Source organism: Fopius arisanus, unplaced genomic scaffold (genome assembly GCF_000806365.1).
Source record: "Fopius arisanus strain USDA-PBARC FA_bdor unplaced genomic scaffold, ASM80636v1 scaffold00103, whole genome shotgun sequence".
Lineage (NCBI taxonomy): Eukaryota > Metazoa > Arthropoda > Insecta > Hymenoptera > Braconidae > Fopius > Fopius arisanus.
The window spans coordinates 226,710-248,711 of NW_011887842.1; the positions used below are offsets into that span (position 1 = coordinate 226,710).

The window sequence follows — 22,002 nt, forward strand, 5'->3', positions numbered from 1 at the left end:
CTGGGTGACGGTTATCGCGGGGTGATAATTGATTGGGTCGGGGTTTTGGCGTTTTTTTTTATTCGAAAATGCAGCCGATGAGCTGACGATATACGGGGTACAGGCGAGTTGAGAAGTTTGGGTGGGGGGCTTTTGCGGGGGACTGTAGAGCAGTGAAAGTCACTAGTCTAGGGAGTTTGGGGGGCGGCAGATTTGAAAGGAATTTTTTCGGGTTGGACTTTTTTGGATTTTCGGACAGAAAATAAAAATACAGGGAGAATTTTCGAAATTTTATTTTGACATTGCTTTGAGTTTTGGAGGGATATCTCTGAATCTGAAGCGGGTACTCAAAATTTTGTTATTACTTCTTTTGTATAATGCATTTCCAGCCGCAGAACAGATCATTATAAAAATTTTTATGTCCCCTCTGAATTCTGAGGTCGATTCGTCATTGAAAAAATACGGAGACTTCTACGAAATAAAATCTTTTATTTTTTAAGTTTTCTCTGGTCATTTAATCAAATATGTTTTTACACGTTCTCAAAGAAGCGAATTTTCTATATTCCATTACTTGCCTAAAAATTGATAGAATTTTTATTGACTAGAAAGATAAAATTTTTTGCGAATGGCAAAAAAAAACCTTTATAATTAAAAAAAATCATTTATCCAGTCGATTTGAAAACTGGGAAAACTGCAAGTGCAGTGTCGCTCATGAGAATTCGGCGGCAAGGATTCGACCAATAGAAAAAATTGGGAAATTTTAGGTTCAAATAAATTGAAGTTTGTGGTTAGATTCATCGTATCGAAGCAGGCGTTTGGTTGTCCATCAACACTTGAAAATTTTCAAGGATCTCCAATTTCAGAGGCAGCACATTTTTTCTGGAGAATTGTTTATTTCTTTAGAATTAGGAAAAGCAGTTGAACAAAATGGTAAATATTCAATCGACATTTGAGGACTCTAAACAATTTAATCCGACGTTTTGGAGTCTGTTTATGTTTGTAATCTGTGACCCAATATGGAGTCGAGTCTCTGTTTTGGATTTCATTTTTGCTTTTCTTTAAGTCGCACACGATTCTGTTGGTTCAACCTGGAAACAGACCCGAGACCAGGACTTACTCCGATTACGAGAGCATAAATGAATGCATGGAAGGTACGTTCAATTAACATTTCATTGAACAAGTGACAGCAACTAATGAAAATTGAGAACCCCACATTCCAGATCAAATTTCATCGCTGAGACCAAAAATTAAATTTCAAATATCTCATCACCGAACGAATTTTAAATCAAATTCTCTCAAGTACATTCTCATTCCAAAACCTGGAAAAATATCTTTTGAATGAGATAATTCTCAAGTAATTTTACTCAGCCCTTTTCGGATTATTGTCGATCGACGATCTGTTGTTCTCCATTACTGTTATCGATCTAGAAGATTTTCCTCTTCCCTTCACGTGAAATTATCTCCGGAAATAGCGAAGCTAGAAAAAACTTGACAGAACCTTTGTTGTAGCTTTTCAAAATCTCCACAAAAAAGTTACCCACAAAATTTCCCTATCTCCAGTACATTCCAAGATATTCGCAAAAATCTGAAAGGATCCAATCAGAAATAATTGATCAATTATCGTATTTCGATTTCTAAAAAACTCATAATATATGGTATTTCGGTAGGTGTCTGCAAGATATATGAAGAGCACCTGAAAAAGAAAAACCCCAACACACCGACGATAACATACGACATTAGTCAATTATTTGATTTCGTTGATCAGCTGACAGACCTCTCGTGTCTGGTCTACCAAAGAACAACGAATACCTATGCACCGTACAATAAGGATTGGATCAAAGAGAAAATCTACGTCCTTCTACGTAAAGCAGCTGGTCACAACGAGTAAATTCCCAGATTTCTCGATACAATCTGTTATAACACAAAAATACATAAGAAATTAACGTCTAGATTACCTAAATCATATGAAATAACTTAATGATAATTGTCATGGTATTTCTCTACTGTTTATAAAATATAAATCGATTTAAGGATTACTATTGTTTTATTTACATCTTTTCTATGATTCATTTACCGATTTCTCATCGACGTTCAATAAATTTTACAATTGAAAAGTCGGATTTTGAATTTTCAATGATTAAAAATTGATATGTAAAAAGATTGTTGTTAAATTACCAAAAGATCTACCGTAGAATGTAGAATGTAAACAATTCCTTCATTGAAACAGTCATTAAATTAAATTTTTCATCATTGAGTAAATTAAAATAGAATATAATTCCACCAAGAATTTTTCATAAACAAAATTCTCAATAAAATTCCCTTCGAATTTTTTCTATGAAATTCGCTCATCAATTCATCCACGTGGATTCAATCCCCATAATAGGAATTACCCCCTTGATATTAAATACCCTGATCATCTCTTGATGATTCATGAGTTCTCCCACGCCACCCTCTCCGGACTGCACAAGAAAAAAAAAAGCAGAATCCCACGGAATGAAAAACCCCAAGATTCATTGACAAATCATTCAGCAACTGCGCAAAAAAAATACGTCTGCAATTGCACACATCCCCCCACCCTAAAATTCGTGATCCACTATAAAGAGCGATAAAAAAAATATGTTACATAAACCCTAGAATTGTAGTGCTGCAGAAGCAGGTGGAGGGGGTTTGAGTGGGTGGTGGAGTGGTGGGGTCCACGCGGGAAGGGGTTGGTGGGGGTGATAGGGAGAAGGGGGAAGTCGGTGTTTCCTCGAAGTTTCAGATGTGTTGCAGTATCAGATAAGATTTTGACGAGAGTTGCGAGATTCATCGGTCGATAAAAACGATTAAAAACCACCGAGAAGTGCATTCCTGATGGTTCTTGGTGGATAAATTGAATTTCAAGATTCTAGATTTGATAAATAACAGGGTTAAAAACGAGGGGAGGACTTGGGGGGGGTTAAAGTGCAGTGCAGTTGGCAGTGGAATGCAGACAGCGGCCAGTCGTTGCGCGTGACAGTTCGGTTTCCTTTTTTTACACAGAATTTTCTGTTTTGTTTTTCTTTTTTTTTTAATTTTTTCGTTCATTTTGAGGGGTTTGTTGGGGGAGGGGTTTTTTGAGGTGGTGATTGTTTGGGTTGTGGTGTGACACGGGAAGGATGTCCGATAAATTATTCGCTGACATCGAGCCATTCAGTGAGACACCTCTGGAAAATCCGAGAATTGAAGGTATTTTTCGCGGTTTTTGGCGGTTTTAGGTTAGTGTTTGTCGGATAATGAGGGGGAGGGGATCATTGTTTTGAAGTTAATGGGGGGGATCGGTCAGGTGATCGAAGGAATTACGTTTTGTGACCGAATGGGAGATGACAGCATTCACGTGCTGCACACATGTTCCAGTACTTCATTATAATTTTTATTTACAAGCTAGATGTAGGTCTCGGTGTTTTGAAATAATTAATGAGTAATTATTTTTTAAGGCTTCTTTGGGGAGGGGGGATTTTAAATTATTGATTGCCCTGGGAAGAAATTTTTCTGGGGAGAAATTCGATGAAAAAAGTCCTCGGAGGTTTTTCTGTGAGTGTAATAAATATGCGGGAAAATTTAAACAATATTATTTAATTTTTAGATTCAAACCTGCGATTATCTCGGGAGGTAATGATTCCAGTGGAAAATATGATAAAAAGGGAGGGTAACAAAATGTAAAAAACCCGAGAGGATATTCATCTGAACAATAAAATAAAAATCATGAAAAATTCGGACTAGAATCATTTTAATAATTTCTCAAAATTATCTGTTTAGTATAAAGTTGGAATATTTTTTATGTGGAATTATTTATTATCTCTCGAGGAATGAATCATTCAAAAGAGAATGGTTTAGCATTCTTTTGTTGAGAATAAACGATGAGATTTAAAAAATATAAACCTTTTCAAAGTGTTAGGCACGTGCTACAGATTTTTTATCTACTTAATTGTAATTCTATAAATATCCTGATCGAATGAATGAGCGATTGAGAGTGTTTGAAATAATTGACTGGGTTTTTTCATGTCCAATTGTGTCAATTGGTACTTTGTTCTCTTGTTCAAATGAATTTACAACGGGAAATGCTGAATTGATGGATTTAGAATAGCAGATATCGTTTGCATTGTTGGCAATGATTTTTAAATATTGAGTTTGATAATTACCTGACCATTCTAAAACAACGGTTTATAGAGAGGAAAGTGAGAGAATATACTTTTAAGTCAGTCCCTTCATTCGTTTCAAATACTGAACATTCACTTATTCAACAAAAAATTATTTAAAAAACTTTGCTTACGAATATTTTGGAAACGGTCGCGCTTAGTGAAAAAAGCGACAAGATATTTTATTTAAATTAATAAATTTCCTACGGGAAATTCATTTATAATATTTTCGCCAACTCGACTCGTTACTGAGATATTTAGCAATTAAAAAGTTCTAATTGGAAATGGTATTTTCCTGGTTCATGGAGGGTGGTTCGCGTCTCCTTCGGGAACTGTCAGGTTTGGAGAAAAAAGTCATAAAATTTTTTATTTGAATTACGAAATTTCCCACAGGAAATTCATTTTACATTCGTCTTCATCTGCTCGCAGTAATGAGATAATTAATAATTACAAAGGAGTTTTTGAGAGTTGGATTTTTTGGCTTGAGATTTTTTATTCAGTGCAAAGTGATCATATTTTTCATTCAGATTAAAACAATTTCTTACAAAAATTTTTCTGAGATAAATTTTTCACGAGATATTTTTCTTCACGAAACAGAAATCGAGGTGGACTCTCTAGTACAAAATGGAATGGACACAGGGGAAGAGCCCTATGCTGAGCCTCTTACACCGCAAGAGATAAGATGGTTCTACAAAGATCAAGTTGACAAGAGATGGGTGGAATTTTGTGGGTACGACAGTCTCAGGATTGAAAATGCCTGGCGAAATAAATCGGAAAAAGAGAGGAATGCGAATGAAATCGACAATGATTGCGAGAGAGTGGTTGTCAAAGGCGGCATGTACGATGTTACCCTCGATGACATGAAATGTGTCTCCATATTTTGGGCAGGTAATTTAATTTCACTTATTAGAATTTAAGAACTATCACTTCATCCTTTAAATACTGCATTATCTCGACAATAAGCCTGTACACGATAATAAGTATAAAAATAATTTTTCTTGAAAATTTGACTAATCGAATATGATTCCTCTCACATTTTTCCCTACAACACCTCAGATCTGAGATATTCCGGAAAAATCACACCGTAAAAATTCATCCCTTTTTCTCCTACTCAATTTCCCCTGACAATTAATAGTTAATTATCACGTAGATGAACAGCCTGAGAGCAAAGTCCCATTAGAGTGTTTTATCGGAAATTCTATCAGCTTAAAAAAATGCTCTGCTATTTCCTCTAAAAACTTTTTATTACCGAGATAATGACGAACGACTGATGAACCTTTGATCTACAGTTATTTTAATAAAGCAGTTTGTCTGTTTAAGTCTAAATTCTCCCTTCTAATTCATCAATTCATGGATTCAGTGTATGAAATGTCAACGAGTTCAGTGTAGCCTTGGATTGATGTCTATTCATTCACAATATTTCGTAATACTAACAGCGCGGGAAAGGAAGTAGTGTGAAGAATTCAATTTATTTCAGAATTTAACATTATTCTTGTTATTCTCTAGCGGCAGACATCAGCGGTCTTTCCACATCCATTTATTTCCAAAATTAAAATTCCCACATTTTTCCGCGTTTTTTCTAAACTTGTGGGAAGAATCACAAAACTAGAGAGAGAACGCATAAAAATTATCGGACCACCACAAGATTGCGTGAGCCATTAAATAATGACAAAACCCAAAAACGTTATATTTTTTTACATAAAATAAATTTTAAAAACGTAAATTTTTATTATATAAGGACGTGGAACATTCTTAAACACTAGAATTGACTGATAAGGCTTTTATCGGGTATTGTTGGCTTAGCTTGAGGCTTCCAAGAAATTAGTTGCTATTTCCTTGCGCATCGGTCCTATCTAGAAATTGTGGGGTGTCCTTGAAGTTATTATTGTCAATTTCCTTTGGCATGCGTTAGCTATATAGGTATCGCGCATTAACTAGATAAATAGAGGCGTTCTCTCGATTTCCAATGAATTTTTTTCCTAACGAGACAAGGCCAAAAGCTCAAAATCCTATAGAAAAATAATTCTGATTAATTTTTGGCACGATCTTGTGAGAATTGTAGCGAATTCTCCTTAAAATTCTCTTCTAGTTCCCAGAGTTTATTTTTTATTGAAATAGTTATTCCATGAGAAAGATGATGTTAAAATTGAATTTCTATTAAAGTTCTAGTCAACTTGGAATTATTTTACAACGGGAATTCTACAGAATTTATAGAAAATAGTACTAGATCAATCTATTGAATTTTTCATTTGTGAATTGATAGAGGATAAGTTTGCAATTGAAATTCACAAAAGGAGGAATAATCTCTGTAATCACTCCATTCTCCGGATTGAACCTGGGGCGCCACATAAAATTTTTCGTTAAATCGTTATGTAATACTGACAGATATTCCTCTGACTACGGAAATGCCATTTTTCTCTATCAGCTATTTCCTTTCAGAATAAATAAATTACCATTTGTATGCTCTTCAAGTGTGTATTTCTGAGCTAAGCATGATGTTCTTCGGCACGTGTGGAATTATGATGAAACTGACGCATCAGCACTAATCGAATCGATTTATCAATTTTTTTTATCAGTCGTTTATCTACTAACGAGAAAAAACATGTAGCACTGGTGCTTACTAGACGATTTTCTGTGATGAATATCTTAGGAATGGCTGAGGGAAATATCTTTTTTTTCCCACTGATTTTCATGTTTTCTTTTCGACCTTGAAAATCAGACCACATTTATTTTAATTCGACCACTTGGTCAAACTAAAATTTAAAATAAAAAGCAACCAACAAGCAAAGAATAGAAAGTTCAATTGTTCGCTAGTCGAGTTTTCCAGGAATATCTCTGATTCTAAGGAAGATAGAAAAAATTTTGTAGAAACGATTTTTCAGTTTTCATTCGACTTAATAAAAATGACCTTTATGAAAATTTTGCTATCTGTAATAGTTTTAGAGATATTTTTCAAAAACTAGTGAGTGTTTACTTTTTCATTGCGGTATTTAAAAAAAATCGTTGTTTGTGATTGCAGGGGAAGAATGCGAGATAATGAGAGGTACGTGGTACTATGAGGCGAGTGGAATTCCCCTGGAGCTAGAGCACTCGAGGGTGATAGAAGAGGCCCACCTGAGGCTCTTCGAGAAGAGAAACAACTCAACTGCTGGTTCAACTCCAGAACAGGCCTCTCCATCTCACTCCTACAGAGGTAACCCTCAACTCTTTTCGATAAAGATCCTATTTTTTTGACCCATTTATTTATTACCTTATATGTTTTTCCTCTGGCAGTTCTCCACACTGAGCGATTTCCAGAGTTTCATGTCGACTGGCACGCGATCAACGATGTAGCACTTTATAGTGAATACACAACTAGTAAATTAATGCGCAGTGTGACATCCAGATTAGGATTCAGCAAGAGTAATTTGTTGTTTTACATTTTACGTAATTTTCGAAGAGCACCCGTTTTTTTTTGTCATTTTACCCTGAGTTTATGAGCTCTTTCTTCACCCACACATTTATGGCATTTATTAAGTTGTTTGTTTGGTCTTTAGAATTTCATTCCATTAAAGAGTATCTGAGAATTTAATTTCATTATAATATTTTTATCATTTTCTTACTATTAGTTTTAGAAAATTCATCGAATTTTCTGGGAAATTCAGACAATAGCCGCATTGACTCGAAAAAAAAGAATAGTCAATTAGAAAAATTATATGAATTCTTGAATAATTTCAGCGAGTGGATACCAATTGAGGAGAGGATACAAAGTGAATGCCTTAATGACCGATAAACCTAACGACATCGATCATCTCGTGTTTGTCGTGCACGGAATAGGACAAAAACGAGATACTCAGAAAATTATCCGCAATACTGCGCTGTAAGTTATTTTCGAATCAATTCAATCTGCGATGAACTATCCGGAAGGGAGACAGAGAGAGAGACGGGGAAAGACAGGGAGAGACAGGGAGAGGCTCCGCCAATTATCATTTCACTGTTCTAGGCTATATTTTTCCCTCGATTTTTCCTCGTTTAGGCCTTGAAATCATGATCTCATTGCATTGGCTTATAATCAGCTGTGGCATGGGAATGTCCTCAGTTGTAAGATATTACCATGGTGTGGATTAGCTAAATTATTACTGACTTCCTCGGGGGGACATTTAATAGTCTCTCCTCAGAATAAATTGCAAAGAAAAATTTTAGGTTTCAAATAATAAAATATTTATTCTGAGAAAAATTGTTGAAATATTAGTGAGTTGATAAATGATGTATTTTTTTAGGTTTCGAGACTGCGTGGACTGGTGCAGAAAAGAGTACTTTTCATCGACAGCTCACCGAGTGGAGTTTTTTCCAGTTGAATGGCGTTCCTCTCTGAAATTGGATGGTGACATAGTCGATGCAATAACTCCATACAGCGTTTTGAGCATTCGTCATCTGCTCAACTCTTCAGCAATGGACATTCTCTATTACACGAGTCCTCTTTACGGTGGAGAAGTGCGTGCAGGTCTCCAGAGAGAATTGAATCGTCTCTACTGTAAATTCATCAACAGACACCCAGACTGGAAGGGTAAAGTTTCAGTGCTTGCCCATTCCCTGGGTTGTGTCATTGTGTACGATATCGTGACAGGTTGGATGGGTCCAGACACACGGCCACCATCCCCTACTACTCAGGAAATCGCTGCTGATGGCCTTCAGTTCACTATTGAGAACATGTTCTGTCTGGGATCACCTCTCTCAGTATTTCTAGCTCTGCGCACCAGAACTCCCTCTAACAGAGTTGACGTTATGCCCCCAGGATTGTGCAGGAGGTTTTACAATATTTTCCACTGGTCTGATCCTGTCGCATACAGAATGGAACCACTTCTCGTTAGGGGATACAGGAAAATTGATCCTGTCAGGATTCTACCCTATGGGGGAGTCGATGGACAACAAATTGAGGCACCACCGGTCACTCTAGGGAATGGGGAAAGCCCTATGCCCACCTCAGGTACTTTTCCTAATTATTTTTATAAATTTTATATTATAAAAAATCATTGAATCTCACACATCCCATCCCATCGCACCCATCATCTGGAAATTGTTTTGAATTAATTTCTTTATTTAGAATAATTGAATTTAATTAAATGTTTTTTTTTTATTTCATCATTCTAATTCGATATTATCTTGTAGACAATGACGAGAGAGAAACAGAAAGTCCGACGGAAACTCCGAATCGAAGTGTAGAGAGGGGCTGGAGTTTCTGGGGACTCGTCAGAGCTGGCTGGAACACTAGGGAAGTGGATACTACGGACGTTAATCCAATCGGTCCCGACGAAGGTAATTAATCCCGTTAAATTCACAATTAATGACAAAATATTCAATTTTATTGCGAAATGATTAGCATCTAATTCGATTTTTTTCTGATCAATTCATTACCAAAAAAAGGTGAATTATATTTGCAGATTGTGAATTCTCGAAGCGATCGAATCTGTAATGTTGATTAATGAATAAATTATATAATAAAAAAATTACAGAATTGGAACAACGACTGGATTATGTGCTACGGGCAGGTGGAATGGGTCGGAATTACTTGTACACAGTGAGGGCACACACAGCCTATTGGAATAATTACGATGTTGCCTATTTCGTCCTGACTCGTCTCTTTCCCAACTTGGAGACGTGATGTTGGCTTGATCTGTCGAGCGCAAATGACAATCCTCCCAGATTGTAGTGCACAATAGCCCTTCATTTCCCAATAAATGGGTTTCATGTGGGCCTCATACAAATAAACTCTGTGAGAGGAGACAAGGAGCTTGTCATCACCTAAATTAGCATAAGAAACTAATTACCAACAATTTAAGAAGATTATATGATAGAAAATTGATTTTTGAAAACCATCTGTGATAACGGAAAAACGATACAATAAGCTGATTACTTCGTAAGCCTGATCAGTCGATAATCGCATAATTTTTGTATTAATAAAAAATATTGATGGCGTTAGATTTCCAATTGTAAAATTTATCGAACGTTGATGATAAATGTGAGAGTCCTGAATTGTTTCTACTTATTAAACATAAAAATTGTACTTTATTCGAAAGACTGTGCCCCGTTATTGATCAGTTGTCGATCTGTTTACTGTTTGGGTCGTCTGCCACATCGAAAACTGAAGAGCTAAACTAATTTTAAATTCACGAGAATCTCTTCAAACATCTGTTATTAATTGTTCAATTATATCCGCAATGGGTGAAATAAGCTGTCGATTTAACTTCTGCAATTCACACCTTCGCTACAGATTCTTGTCAGATTTTTTCAAGTAGATTAATCGAAGAATCATCAGTCCTAAAAGTGTCATACCGTCTCAAACTAGAGAAAAATATTAAACCAATTAATTTTAATTTCACCTCGAAGTGCAAGTGCAATTGGAATGGGGCACAGACATTTTTGTGGCCATCAGTTGCATTGTTAATCAGTGAAACCCAGTCACGTAGGCTAAGCACAAGGAGAAACGAACCGAGGGATTTTTTAAATAAATTAATAACTTTGTAGAAAATTCAATGTTATGATTCATGAAGTTGAAATAAAATTGTTGTTATAGCACATTGAGAAAATAATAAAATCAATCAGTGAAAGCAATTCACAATTCATCGACATCACTTTATTGAAATATAAAAAGACTACTCGAGCCATTGCGCATTACCATCACACCCAACAATTTATTACAATTCACATCGCATTAATTCGTTCACTTCACGATAAAATATTACCTCACAATGTACCAGCACCTTAACAAATATTCCTATGGCCACTCGGGAATTAAAGTCATTAAACCCACAAGAGCTGAATAAAATTATAAACAATATTCCAACATTCAGTGCACTAAACTCTTTGTACTCAACGATAAATTAAAACTGTTTTTCATTAAACAAAAAAACAGGAATGTGTTAAAATTACAAAAAATGCTACCTCAGTTCCCCACAGGCTCTTCCCAGTTTATTTATTCATTTTACCCAATTAAATAATTGAAAGATTAAAAACCAAATAGTTTAAGCTCCCACGATTGGCACGATTGCATCCCCGGTGAATCGAGTAATTCAATTTCGATTCTTATTGGATTATTATTATTTTTCCTGTATCTCGATTCCTAGACTAATTGGATCGTAATGGAGACTCGAATGGGATTATCTATCAGCAGTAACTTGAATATTTTGATACGAGTCTCTGGGCTTCTGCCTGCATTTTCTCCTGCTTCTTGTTTTTTGGTTGCAGGTCGTGAATTTGGGTGAGCAATTCCACCCCCTTTCTGTAGGCCTTTACTTGTAAATACGCCTGCCCCAGGAAGTACTTGTTCTCCAGATCAGGAGCCCTCATTTGCCCCTCAGCTCTCTCCAGAGATTTTATCGCCTCCTCGAAGGTCGACGTTGGGGCTTCTCCGAAAAGTGTTGCGCAAACCTAAATACAAAAGGGACATATTCACAATCTTAACTACTCAAATAATTCTTAAAATAATGTAACAGTTTTTCCAAAAATATAAAGATAATATTTGAAGAATCTTAAAAAAAAAATTATTGAGATTATTCAACAAAAAAAAATGGTTTTTTCTCATTTTCAGTCAGAAAGCTAAAGGAAAAAAAAATATAAATGTGTACAACCTTCCTCTCGATCCAACTGAGATTCGAAACAGCGTACTGAAATCTCCCTAGGAGATGATTTAAGACGGGATCGTGGGGTGTCATCGCCAAAGCACGGTTTAAATGCTTCTCAAACACTTTTCCAGCCTTGAGTTTCTCTTTTGTGGGCAAATACTCAGATCTGAGACCCACTAGAAGGGCATACCACTTGTGCACCTCCACATGTTCCATTTCAAGTATTTTTTCACATATTTTCATCCCTGCAATACAAGATTTAATTATTCCTCCTTTCTATTTAGAGGATTGGGAAAAATTCACCTTCAAGGACGAGTGCATCCTGTCTCGAGGTATCAGTCAAGTCAGCAGCATTTTTGAAGCAAGCCCTGGCCAACCTCCAAGCAACATCGACATTATCCTCATGGAAAATGGCCAGTGCCCTCAGATCACACAAGACCTCCTCGAGAAATTCACTCTTCTCGATCTTCTCGTCTAGGGTATCGAGTTGGCTCGTTAGTTCCAACATTATTCCAGCTGTCCTGCATCACTAGAATATATCACTTGTTCTTCATGGATTGAGTGTAAGTCAAAATAATAAAAAGATAATAAAAATTGAAGAATCAAAAAATTGAAAAATTTATAAATTGAAAAATTTTAAAAATCATCAGAGTTCACATTGCCAATGTCTCGAGAACTAACGAATGTCGAAAGAAAGGTCCAAAACACTTTGTTTATAGACTGTCGAATTGGGTACAACAAATTTAAATGATAAATTCCTGTAAACGTGTTTTTTCTTGAGCGACAATCGTGCACTGAAGTTAATGGTTTTACAAACCCGTTAAGTTCGAAGTCTACAGTAGTGAGTTCATCATCGGAGCAGTCGTAAAACTCATCGTCTAGGTCGGTTTCAGTTACTGAAACAGCATCAATCTCGTTCTCGGTACCTACTGAGTACAAACTCGCTGATGAAGTGACGCGCTTGCGATTCGAATTCTTCGATTTCTTTGCTCTCAATTGATTCTGCTGAACTCTGAAAGCATAATCACATTTTGAAGAATATATATTAAAAATCGCACGGCATATAAGTCCTTGAATAAATTTTCCTACGAAAAGGAATGACCGTGGAGGAACGGGTTTCGAAATATTTTTTTGGACGTCATCTATTTAAAAAAATCAGTGGAGAATAAATGTGAAAACGAGAATCACCTCAAATTTTCCAATTCCACTTGTAATTCAGAAACACGTCTGTTAACACTCTCCAAATTATTCATCATAGTCGTTCTTTCCTTGTGTTCCATGACTTTCTGGTAAATAAATAGACTAGCAGCACTAATTACCCCTATTGTTGCCCCCAGAGCGACAGCTACCACATGAGGATTTTGTAAATTACTCATTTTTCTGAAACAAGAGGAAAGTAAATTAGCAAAATAAATGGAGAAATTAATAGTTTTTTATTTCTGATTTCTTTAATTAATTGAAATATCAACAGAATTTTTCCATATTATTCAGTGAATTTAATTGATAGATCACAGCCGATAGGTTCCGTGTTCGATTCCTGGGCTGATAGAATGGTGAAATCTGACAATTTTTTCAAAACTCGAATTGATTTTCAGTCGGAGCTTAATCGGGACTCAATCAAAAATTAATCAGTGTTCAGTCAAAATTTAGCCAGAGATATTTAATCAATTGTAATAAATTGTTTACTGCAATCTTCGAATTTCTTCTAAGGAAATTCCCGACAATGATTTAACAATCTTTTTAAATAATAATTGATTAAAAAAACACTAGAATATGGAATTAATTAAGAAATCGAGAAGCAGGTTATGAGAAAACCTTTAATTAGAGAAGAAATAGACAATAGAACCGGAATAAATGGAACATTTCATCTGTGAAGAGAGTCCAGTTACGGTTTTGAGATGAAGGAAATAAAATGAAGGAAACGAAATGAATTGTATGGAACAAAAAAATGGTAAATGAGAAATAATCTTACGTCTTGATGGAGAACGTCGCCAGCAGTAATTAATTAAAGTATCTACATTAAACTTCGACCTGCCTCGTCACTGCAAATCCTCTACATATGCATTAACAATCACTGATGAGATATTTCTGAAAACTTCACTCCACGAATAAATAAAGCGTTAAAAAATTAAATAAATAAACACAATGTCACATTAACTGTTCAAATATCATCGTCGGTGATGAGTTTTTTTTATTTCTAGGACAATTTTTTTTATTAGAGAAGGAGTTGCACCCGATCCGATCACCAGCACTGGCTACTCCATTGGGTGTATAAATTTTGGAGGTTAGGGCACTCTGGAAATAATCACTTAGATTAAAATTGAGGATAGTCGGAGGAGAGTAGGGAAAATTGAAGAAATGATGATTGAGGGGATTGAGAATTTTCTCCACATGATAATTTATTTTTTCTCTATTTTTAACGATTAATGGAAAGAGTTTTTTGGAACGAAAAGTATCGTGGACTGGGTGAGGGTTCGATAATCGATTACTATCCTGTATTTTGTAGGTATCGATAGTTGTATCGATATTGTTCATAAAACAAGTGTTTTTTTTTTTATTTCTTCCGGATTTGCGAAATTTTTTATCGATTGTTCCCGCCGATATTTTGGGGGATCGATAATTTGAAAATTTCATCGACTTTTTTGGAAATTTTTATAAATGTGACATCCCAGGACATTTCACAGTTGGAGGATAGAAATTTTTGACGATTTTATGGCAACAGAAATTTAATTCTGGTTTTCCATGGAAATTGATGGAAATCTAGAAAACTGAGGGAGGAAAAACGCTAGAGGTTTCAGTTAATCTCGGATTGAATAGATTTTTTTAAACAATTCTTAAGTGATGTGAAAAGCCCGTACAATTCCTCAGAAACGATTCAATTAATTAAACGAGTAATAAATTAATTAGCGATTTCCAGGCTCATCAGGTGCGGAAAAATCCCAAGAATGTTAACAAAAGAATTCAACTCGCCAGTCAATTTCCAGAATCGAAAATCTAATTAACAATTCAGAGTTATTCTTTAATTAAAATTCAAGCTAACAATGAAAATCAATGATCTCTTTCCACAAAAACAAATTTTCCTGAATTTTGATAAATAAAAAATTTAGTGGAGATTTCCAATCGAAAGTAAATTCACCGAATTAAAAATTCAGATGACAGTGGTGGGATGACATCTTGACTGAAATTTCGAGACAAATTTTCAAATATAAATATGTGTTTGACTGACATCAGCCATTTTTCTGGGGGCTGCTCCTCTAGAGTAGATCAATACTGGTACATTCCAGCATCCGACAGTGAGGGGGTTCGGAGGGGTTGGAAGAGAAAATTACAAAGGGTGGAGTTGAAATGTTGGATAAGGGTGTAGTCGGAGGGATGTCACGACACGAGAAAGAAGCCCCGAGCGGTTAAAATGCTCGTACGGAAGCCAAATCAAGAGTATCATCTTGTCAGTCGATTAGTCGACGTTCGACGCTGCTAAAATGAGGTACATTTCCCTCGATTCCACTCATTAATTATCCCCAACACACCCCAAAAACTAAATAATTAATAACTAAGCAACAGGCAGAATCCCTCTGATCCACAAAATACCTTAATCAATTAACAGACTCCACATTTGCTCCCCAAATTCCGAAAATAAAACCGTATTTTTATTCCCGCACTTCGTGCCGCTGATTACTGAATTATCTCGGCGATAAGTCATCCTATCTGAAAAAGTCATAAGACACTATTTGTGGAAAATTTTGAGATATACAAAAAAGGTCCAATGAGTTTTGTCGTGGGACTGAGAGTTTTCAAGTTAATCAGGGCCAACAGCGGGGTTCTCCTGGTGGAAAGGTTTTCGGGTTAATTAGGTGAGTGATTAATTAATTGATTATTTAAGAGTGGAATGGTGATGCGAGAGCTCGTCTGTGGGATAATCTACTGTGCCCTGTGGTACGGAAGCATCGTAGCAGGATTTCTTTTCATCGCTTGTCCTCTACTTCCGCTTCTGATTCTGTCGCCTCCGAAATTCAGAAAATGCGGGGATTTACTCTTTTCGTATTGGGAACTTTATCCCACGGTAAGCCCTCCAAATTCAAAATATTTCAAAATTAAAGTGTCTTTATAAAAAATTACAAGAATTTATATTGAAGTTATAATAAAAATTCAATGGAATTCGCTGAAGAATCTCATAAACAATTTTATTTTTGTATTAATTACCAGAAAAAAAATGTGAATGTTGTCTTTTTAGAAATTTCTTTTTGCAGATCATGATTAGTCATTTTTTTATTCAGTGTTTTGTTTGATTTTTGTGGCGATTGAATCTTTTATTGTTGCAAAGGCGCTGCTGGAGTTGTTTGGGGTGAGGGTGATAGTATCGGGGGATCATATATCCCCGGATGAGTCCGCGATACTCGTCATGAATCATCGAACTCGAGTCGACTGGAATTTCCTGTGGGCTGCGATGTATCAGGCCTGTATGCCAAATATTGCCGCTCACAAACTTAAATTCATCCTAAAGGACCCCATTCGTCACATCCCAGGACCTGGTATGATTAAAAAATAATCCAAATTTCATCTGCATTATTTAAAAAGCAAATGCCAATATCTTTTTCAATTTTTTTTTTCAAAATTCTGAGAAACGGTTAATAAAATTGACACGAAAAAAATATACCTTTTTTAAGTTTTATTATTATTCAATATTTCACGAATATGCATATAGTAAAATGATTTTTCCTAATTAATTAGCAATGCGCGAATGATCGTTTCCCTTTTTCAAAAAAAAAAATTTTCAAATAAATTTTCAAATTAATTACGCAATGATAATGATGATAATAAAAATGACTATGAAATTCAATATTTATAATATAATAACGAAATTGAAAGATTTTTCTTTTTCATTAAAAAAAAATGTTTTGAAAAAAGCAATCGATGAGATAAATGTCAATAAAAAATATTATTAAATTTCTTAAACTCAATTAATCAATGCATTTAGGTTGGATAATGCAGATGAATGGATTCCTTTACATAACACGTCGTTGGGAAAAAGACAAGGACCGTCTGTCCCGGACCCTCGATTATCTCGTGGCCCTTCAACGTCGAACTCAACTTCTCATCTTCCCTGAGGGTACAGACCTTACCCCGACGAGTAAATCCAAGTCCGATAGATATGCAGAGAAGAATAATCTTCCCTTATACTCGCACACCCTCCACCCGAAGACCACCGGATTCTCCCACTTGGCACGTCATCTCCAGGGCTCTGAGTACCTCGATGCTATCTATGACCTCACCGTAGGGTATCCCGATTATGTCCCTCAATCTGAGGTCGACCTCATCCGGGGCAAGTTGCCTAGAGAAGTGCACTTCCACGTTCAAAGAATTCCTGCTTCCCAGGTGCCCCACGGTGAGGAGGAACTCAGGAAATGGCTAGAAGACAGGTGGAAATTTTATTAAATTTATTATTTTTTATTTGTACTTTCACTGAATACGAATGAATGACAGAGAGAGAGAGAGAGTGAAATAATTCAGTAGCTAAGAGCCAATTAAAAAGAAATTTCAAAAATGAATGAATAGAAAAATTCTCGTTAAGTTTAAAATTTTTTTTGTAATTTAAAAATACTTGTGACATGTTGAAGGTGGAGCGCCAAGGAGAAGATGCTGAAGGACTTTTCCCAGAAGAAGCGTTTCGTCTCCGACGCCTGGAATTTTCCCATGACCTTCTCCCTGAAGGTTGCCTTCGGCTTCTGGACACTCCTGACGATTTCTGCTGCTCTCATGCTCATCACCTCCACTTGGTTCCAGGTGTGGACCGTTGCACATGCATTTTTTTTCCTCTTCCTCTCGCTGTTCAGCACTGGCTTCAGCCAACTGGAGATAGGGTATTACTGGAAGTGGAGAAATTTATCGAAGGGTAAGGGGCAGTAAGAAGGAGCTGTTGATATCCTGAAGGCAGTACTGTGATATTGAATGATGTAGGAATTATTTAGAGACGGACGTTTGAGAATTTCGTAGAAGTCTTGAATAGAACTGTAATAAAATTTCAAGACAGGTCCTGAGAGATTCAGGAATTCAATACAATTTTTTAGACAAAGCCTTGGGCTCTTTTATTAATTTTTTGAAAATTCTATTGGAACTTTGGGAAAGGAACATGTAGCGTCAGCATTTCGAGTCAAAAATTTGACAAAAATTCGAAATTCGAATTTTTTGGAAAATGGACAATCGATTTTTCTTCTAAAAATAATTTTTTTGGAAGTCACAATAGATTTTTCAAATTCACCATTTTACCAGAAATCCATTTTAAACTGAGAAAAAAATTTAATTAATGTGGAATGAATGTCTAGAAAAATTGAATGAAACCTTCGGGGAATATAATTTTAATAATCATGAGAAAATTAATTTTTCAGATTCTCAGAGTTTAAAAAAAATTCTTGGATGATCTATATTTTTCAGATTTTTGTTCCAAATGACTAAATTTATTTATTAATTCATTGACTCAATGATCAAGAAAGAAATTTCTTAGATCTAAAAAATCATGATTAAGAGAATAACACGAAATAGAATAAAATGAAATAGAATCTAGTAAATGTTTTCCCTTCAGTATTTGACTTTCAAATACTAAACCCTCACTTATAAGACTCTAAACTCCCCAATTAATCAAGAAAAATAATAAAGATGGTAGATTATATTTTCCTGAATGTTTAGTAATAATTTCGACTTAAGCAACATGAAAATGTGAATTCACGTGCCAAATGAAAGGAAATCAACCAAAACTTCTACCGAAGTTTTGGTCTCTCGCTCTGAGATGGGATCTAGGATAAATTAGGAATAATTAAACAGTTAAATAAATGAATGTAGTTAAGTTTAATATTGTAAATACTAAAGGGTACCTTCGACGTTAATTGAGGGGTGAAAACTGTCAGAATACAAATCGGTAACGTGTAAAAAACAATCCTGTCTGTCTACTCAATAATCATGTGTACCTTCTAGGCTCGTATAAATTAATTATGAGTACAAGTTAATCTAATCCTGTAGCCCAAAATCATCAGTGTAATCAAGAAGACAAACACAAATATATGAAAAATTTAAAAGTAATTCATTTATTCAATTAGCTTCAAACCATTCCGGTTTAACAGTAAAAACGATACTCTTAAAAACAAAAAGAAATTATTTATCATAATGAATTATGTTTTTTCCACGAATATCTTCGAAATGGTTAAATTCGATTTCCTTTTTCTAATTTTTTTTCTAAACTCCGTACTTCTCGAGATATTTAAAAAAAAAATAATTGTTTCACTGAATAATTAAAAATTGAAGTTTCTCTCATGATGATCTCTTTCTTCTTTCACAAATATCATGGGAAGTATTAGACTGAAAAAAACATGTCATAGGAATTAATTGTAAAGAATTTCGAGATCTCTTAAATAATCCAATGACATTTTTCTCTACACCCACGATATCTCAAGATAATTCCGCAAAACCTCTCAGAATTTTTTATAATTTTTGGTAAAACGGATTAACAGGACTGGGCAGTGGACTAGGCTTGAGAACTCCGGCCTTGGGTTTCTTATTAGCATCATAAGGAATTTCAGGGCTCATCATGATCTGTTTGAAGTACTCGGACGTGTGTTGGGCGGTATTTTTCTGCAGCATAATCTTAACTCTCTTCTTCGTAATGCTTTCAGGAGTTCCTGGGCTCTTTCCAGTGTTTCTACCCTCGCCTTCGAGCTTTTTCGCCAGAGGTTGTAGCCAGGATACATTCCCCACCCTCACATCCTCTACAATCGCAGTTTTTTTATTCGCAATCTCGTTTTTTCCTTCCGGAGTTGTCTTTGGTGTGACTGCTGGTGTCACAGAAGATGAAGACTCACTCGTCTCGACATTCCAACTGCTATCCAAATCGTACGGTATTTTTCTGGACTTCTTGAAGCTGGTGAAGTCGTCGATTCCATCCAACAGCTCCCCATTTAATGATTTCTTAACTTTCTTCAATTTTTTCACTTTCGTCTTGGTTGTCTTCACTTTAAACTCCTTCTGCAGTGATTTTTTCTTCGGCGATGACTTTTCCCTGTCCTCTGGGGATTTTTTCATTTTCTTCTGATTTTTCTCTGGAGATTTCTGGGGAACTCCTCCAGGGGATGCATCAGGGGGTGAAGATTCCAAAGACTTTGACTCCTTGATCTTTAATTTTTTGGGATTTAACTCAGCTAGATCGGTTTTTCGTTTTTTCTTCCCTTGATTTCTCGCTGAATCGGAATACAACTCCTGCTCGAACTCCAGGAACTTGAAGGCAGCCTTCTTGGGATTGGTTTCCGGGCTCTTTTTCGGAGGGATGTCCACTTTCTGGACACCCAGGGGCATTGTACCCTTTGAGAGCTCATTGAAATCTTTTATCAGCCTTTTGATTCGTCTTCGAGTTTTCGTAGTGGACGAGGGGTGAAATTTGTATTCCTCGATGAGTCTGGAGATCTGAAGGGGATCGAAGGGAATTTGTGGTAGATCCACATTCACTCGACCTGCACGAGGATCCAGAGGAGAGGGAGAGGAATCTATCAGATCCTCTTCGGTTGAAGAAACCTCATCGTCGGAGACTTCAAGTTTTTGCATCGCTTCAATACTGCCTGTGGGGTAGCCAGCCTATTGACCAATGGAAATCGAATAAAAATTGTGCTAAACAGAATTTTATGGATACAAACTTTGGAATGAAAAAAATTAATGAAAATATAAAAATTACCTTTCTCCAAGCGTCGAATTTCTCCATGTACTCGATGCCAACATCCGATTGGAAGATTAAATACCTAAAGATATGTTGCATGACGTTTCTGATCTGTCTTTCGTCATCGATCGTGGCGAGATAAATAGCAAAGGGTCTCAACAACTCCGTGACGCGTTCCTCAGGGATTTCACCACCAGAAACTTTGGCCAGTTCCTCCATGAAGATCTCAGTGACGTGGAATTTGAAGCCCAGGGAGCCTTTACTGTCCAGCAGAATCTCCTCAATGACTTTAGCAATCTCCTTGATGTTGTCTACATCCCAACCCAGCTTCCTGGAGAGGATGAAGGTCTGACGGAAAATCCTCCTCACCAGCATCTGGAACTTGTCGAGTCTGTACTGATCGATACCAAACCACTCGATGCTGAGGGTTTTCAGGGCGCATTTTGTGTAGAGAATAGCGAATTCCATGTTCTCGAAACAGTGCACCAAATCGCTGATGGACTCCGCCAGTTCCTCCTGCACCAGGGGCTTGTCAGACATCCACATGCAGTAGAACAAACCTTTCCAGAGTCTCAGAAAATCCGTTTCTGTGAATACTGAAAGCCAAATTGAAATTTCCATTAAATTCAGTCATTAAACAACATTAATACAATGTGGACAAGATTTGGACATTTATTATTTGAATAGTAAAAATAATATTTCAAAAAAAAGTAATGTTTGATGATTTAAAATGTGGAATTGATCTGTTGTAAAGTAATTATAGTAGATTTTCTTGTTTGAATTACCAAAAGAACTCTTGGAGCGCACAGTAATCCAAGCCCTAAGTTTCTTAAGCATTTTTGCCCTGGCTTTTTTGTCATTACTCGCAAGAACTCTTGCAAACTTGATCTCCTGGGCAATTACCAACGTCTTCTTCTGCTTTGGCATCTTGAAACCATTGGTCCCCTCATTCTTGACGATCTTTCCCTGAAGAGGAGAGCCTGTGTGTTTTTTTCGGGCACGTGTCCTTTTCAGAAGCTTCTTCATCCCCATCATTGATCGTTTATCAATAGACGAGATCGTTAGATCCTTTTGTGGTGTGTATTTGTTAATATAATCACTGGTTTCGAGGAACTCAGATATCACTTCCTTAAATTATTTCGTTCTCCTGGTAAATATTTTCTGGATTTCAGTGTCAAGGGGATCAAGATACTGAGTTTAGTCTGTTCTAACCTCGCACTCGCGCGTGGTTTCTCTCCTTCCCTCGAAAAATTTCTCTGTGGATATAAAAAGTCCCTGAAATACCGGCTGCACAATTCGATTGAACCGATTGTTGATTAGGTGAATTTTATTTTCTGCGGTATGAAAGCTTTTTGTTTTTTATTTGTTTAACTGAAATTTAGCCGACTGTAGGACGAGCGGAAGGGGGAAGCCACATTTTGTTGTATTTCAAAGGGAAAAAATGATTCAATATGTTGAAGATATACTACTAATGAAATTATATTTTTAAAATAAGTGCGTTGGATAATTGGCAACGTGCTTGGCTATCACGCCGACGGCTGGGGTTCGATCCCGCCAACATTAATTTTTTTTT

The 22,002-nt window shown here is 36.1% G+C and overlaps 5 protein-coding genes across 6 annotated transcripts; 3 read left to right on the top strand and 2 right to left on the bottom strand.

Annotated features, from left to right (window-relative positions):
- The first annotated feature begins 751 nt into the window (after positions 1-751).
- On the top strand, positions 752-2,015 carry e(r) (enhancer of rudimentary). Its single transcript, XM_011312521.1, has 3 exons — positions 752-909; positions 1,043-1,130; positions 1,647-2,015. The coding sequence occupies exons 1-3, from the start codon at positions 907-909 to the stop codon at positions 1,865-1,867; spliced, it is 312 nt and encodes a 103-aa protein (XP_011310823.1). The 5' UTR covers positions 752-906; the 3' UTR covers positions 1,868-2,015.
- Positions 2,016-2,714: 699 nt separating this feature from the next.
- LOC105271153 (phospholipase DDHD1) lies at positions 2,715-10,989 on the top strand. 2 transcript variants are annotated; one of them, XM_011312523.1, is made up of 8 exons: positions 2,715-3,186; positions 4,734-5,024; positions 7,156-7,329; positions 7,410-7,538; positions 7,854-7,995; positions 8,396-9,102; positions 9,285-9,431; positions 9,629-10,989. In XM_011312523.1, the coding sequence occupies exons 1-8, from the start codon at positions 3,117-3,119 to the stop codon at positions 9,775-9,777; spliced, it is 1,809 nt and encodes a 602-aa protein (XP_011310825.1). In that variant the 5' UTR covers positions 2,715-3,116; the 3' UTR covers positions 9,778-10,989. The 2 variants fall into 2 exon arrangements, with proteins under 2 accessions (XP_011310825.1, XP_011310826.1); XM_011312524.1 differs by lacking the exon at positions 2,715-3,186 and having other exon boundaries at positions 4,906-5,020.
- Positions 10,152-14,225, bottom strand: LOC105271152 (regulator of microtubule dynamics protein 1). Its single transcript, XM_011312522.1, has 6 exons — positions 13,710-14,225; positions 12,926-13,117; positions 12,555-12,749; positions 12,041-12,258; positions 11,744-11,982; positions 10,152-11,543 (listed from the first exon to the last, which is right to left on the bottom strand). The coding sequence occupies exons 2-6, from the start codon at positions 13,111-13,113 to the stop codon at positions 11,280-11,282; spliced, it is 1,104 nt and encodes a 367-aa protein (XP_011310824.1). The 5' UTR covers positions 13,114-13,117; positions 13,710-14,225; the 3' UTR covers positions 10,152-11,279.
- A 789-nt stretch (positions 14,226-15,014) lies between these two features.
- Positions 15,015-17,962, top strand: LOC105271154 (lysocardiolipin acyltransferase 1). Its single transcript, XM_011312526.1, has 5 exons — positions 15,015-15,221; positions 15,618-15,797; positions 16,059-16,266; positions 16,713-17,154; positions 17,353-17,962. The coding sequence occupies exons 2-5, from the start codon at positions 15,624-15,626 to the stop codon at positions 17,639-17,641; spliced, it is 1,113 nt and encodes a 370-aa protein (XP_011310828.1). The 5' UTR covers positions 15,015-15,221; positions 15,618-15,623; the 3' UTR covers positions 17,642-17,962.
- An 828-nt stretch (positions 17,963-18,790) lies between these two features.
- On the bottom strand, positions 18,791-21,658 carry Nnp-1 (Ribosomal RNA processing protein 1 homolog Nnp-1). The gene is made up of 3 exons (XM_011312527.1): positions 21,215-21,658; positions 20,448-21,025; positions 18,791-20,350 (listed from the first exon to the last, which is right to left on the bottom strand). The coding sequence occupies exons 1-3, from the start codon at positions 21,462-21,464 to the stop codon at positions 19,208-19,210; spliced, it is 1,971 nt and encodes a 656-aa protein (XP_011310829.1). The 5' UTR covers positions 21,465-21,658; the 3' UTR covers positions 18,791-19,207.
- Positions 21,659-22,002: the final 344 nt, after the last annotated feature.

Bases quoted from the DNA above. Each gene is read 5' to 3' on its own strand.
- LOC105271153 (XM_011312523.1), top strand. From the start codon at position 3,117: ATGTCCGATAAATTATTCGCTGACATCGAGCCATTCAGTGAGACACCT. The intron at 3,187-4,733 runs GTATTTTTCGCG...TTCACGAAACAG, and splicing joins GGAAAATCCGAGAATTGAAG to AAATCGAGGTGGACTCTCTA. The intron at 7,996-8,395 runs GTAAGTTATTTT...GTATTTTTTTAG, and splicing joins ATTATCCGCAATACTGCGCT to GTTTCGAGACTGCGTGGACT.
- LOC105271152 (XM_011312522.1), bottom strand. From the start codon at position 13,113: ATGAGTAATTTACAAAATCCTCATGTGGTAGCTGTCGCTCTGGGGGCA. The intron at 12,259-12,554 runs GTTTGTAAAACC...CTAGTGATGCAG, and splicing joins GTAGACTTCGAACTTAACGG to GACAGCTGGAATAATGTTGG. The intron at 11,983-12,040 runs GTGAATTTTTCC...CTTGTATTGCAG, and splicing joins GGATGCACTCGTCCTTGAAG to GGATGAAAATATGTGAAAAA.
- LOC105271154 (XM_011312526.1), top strand. From the start codon at position 15,624: ATGGTGATGCGAGAGCTCGTCTGTGGGATAATCTACTGTGCCCTGTGG. The intron at 15,798-16,058 runs GTAAGCCCTCCA...ATTGTTGCAAAG, and splicing joins ATTGGGAACTTTATCCCACG to GCGCTGCTGGAGTTGTTTGG. The intron at 17,155-17,352 runs GTGGAAATTTTA...GACATGTTGAAG, and splicing joins AGGAAATGGCTAGAAGACAG to GTGGAGCGCCAAGGAGAAGA.
- Nnp-1 (XM_011312527.1), bottom strand. From the start codon at position 21,464: ATGATGGGGATGAAGAAGCTTCTGAAAAGGACACGTGCCCGAAAAAAA. The intron at 21,026-21,214 runs GTAATTCAAACA...TTTGGCTTTCAG, and splicing joins GCGCTCCAAGAGTTCTTTTG to TATTCACAGAAACGGATTTT. The intron at 20,351-20,447 runs GTAATTTTTATA...ATTGGTCAATAG, and splicing joins AATTCGACGCTTGGAGAAAG to GCTGGCTACCCCACAGGCAG.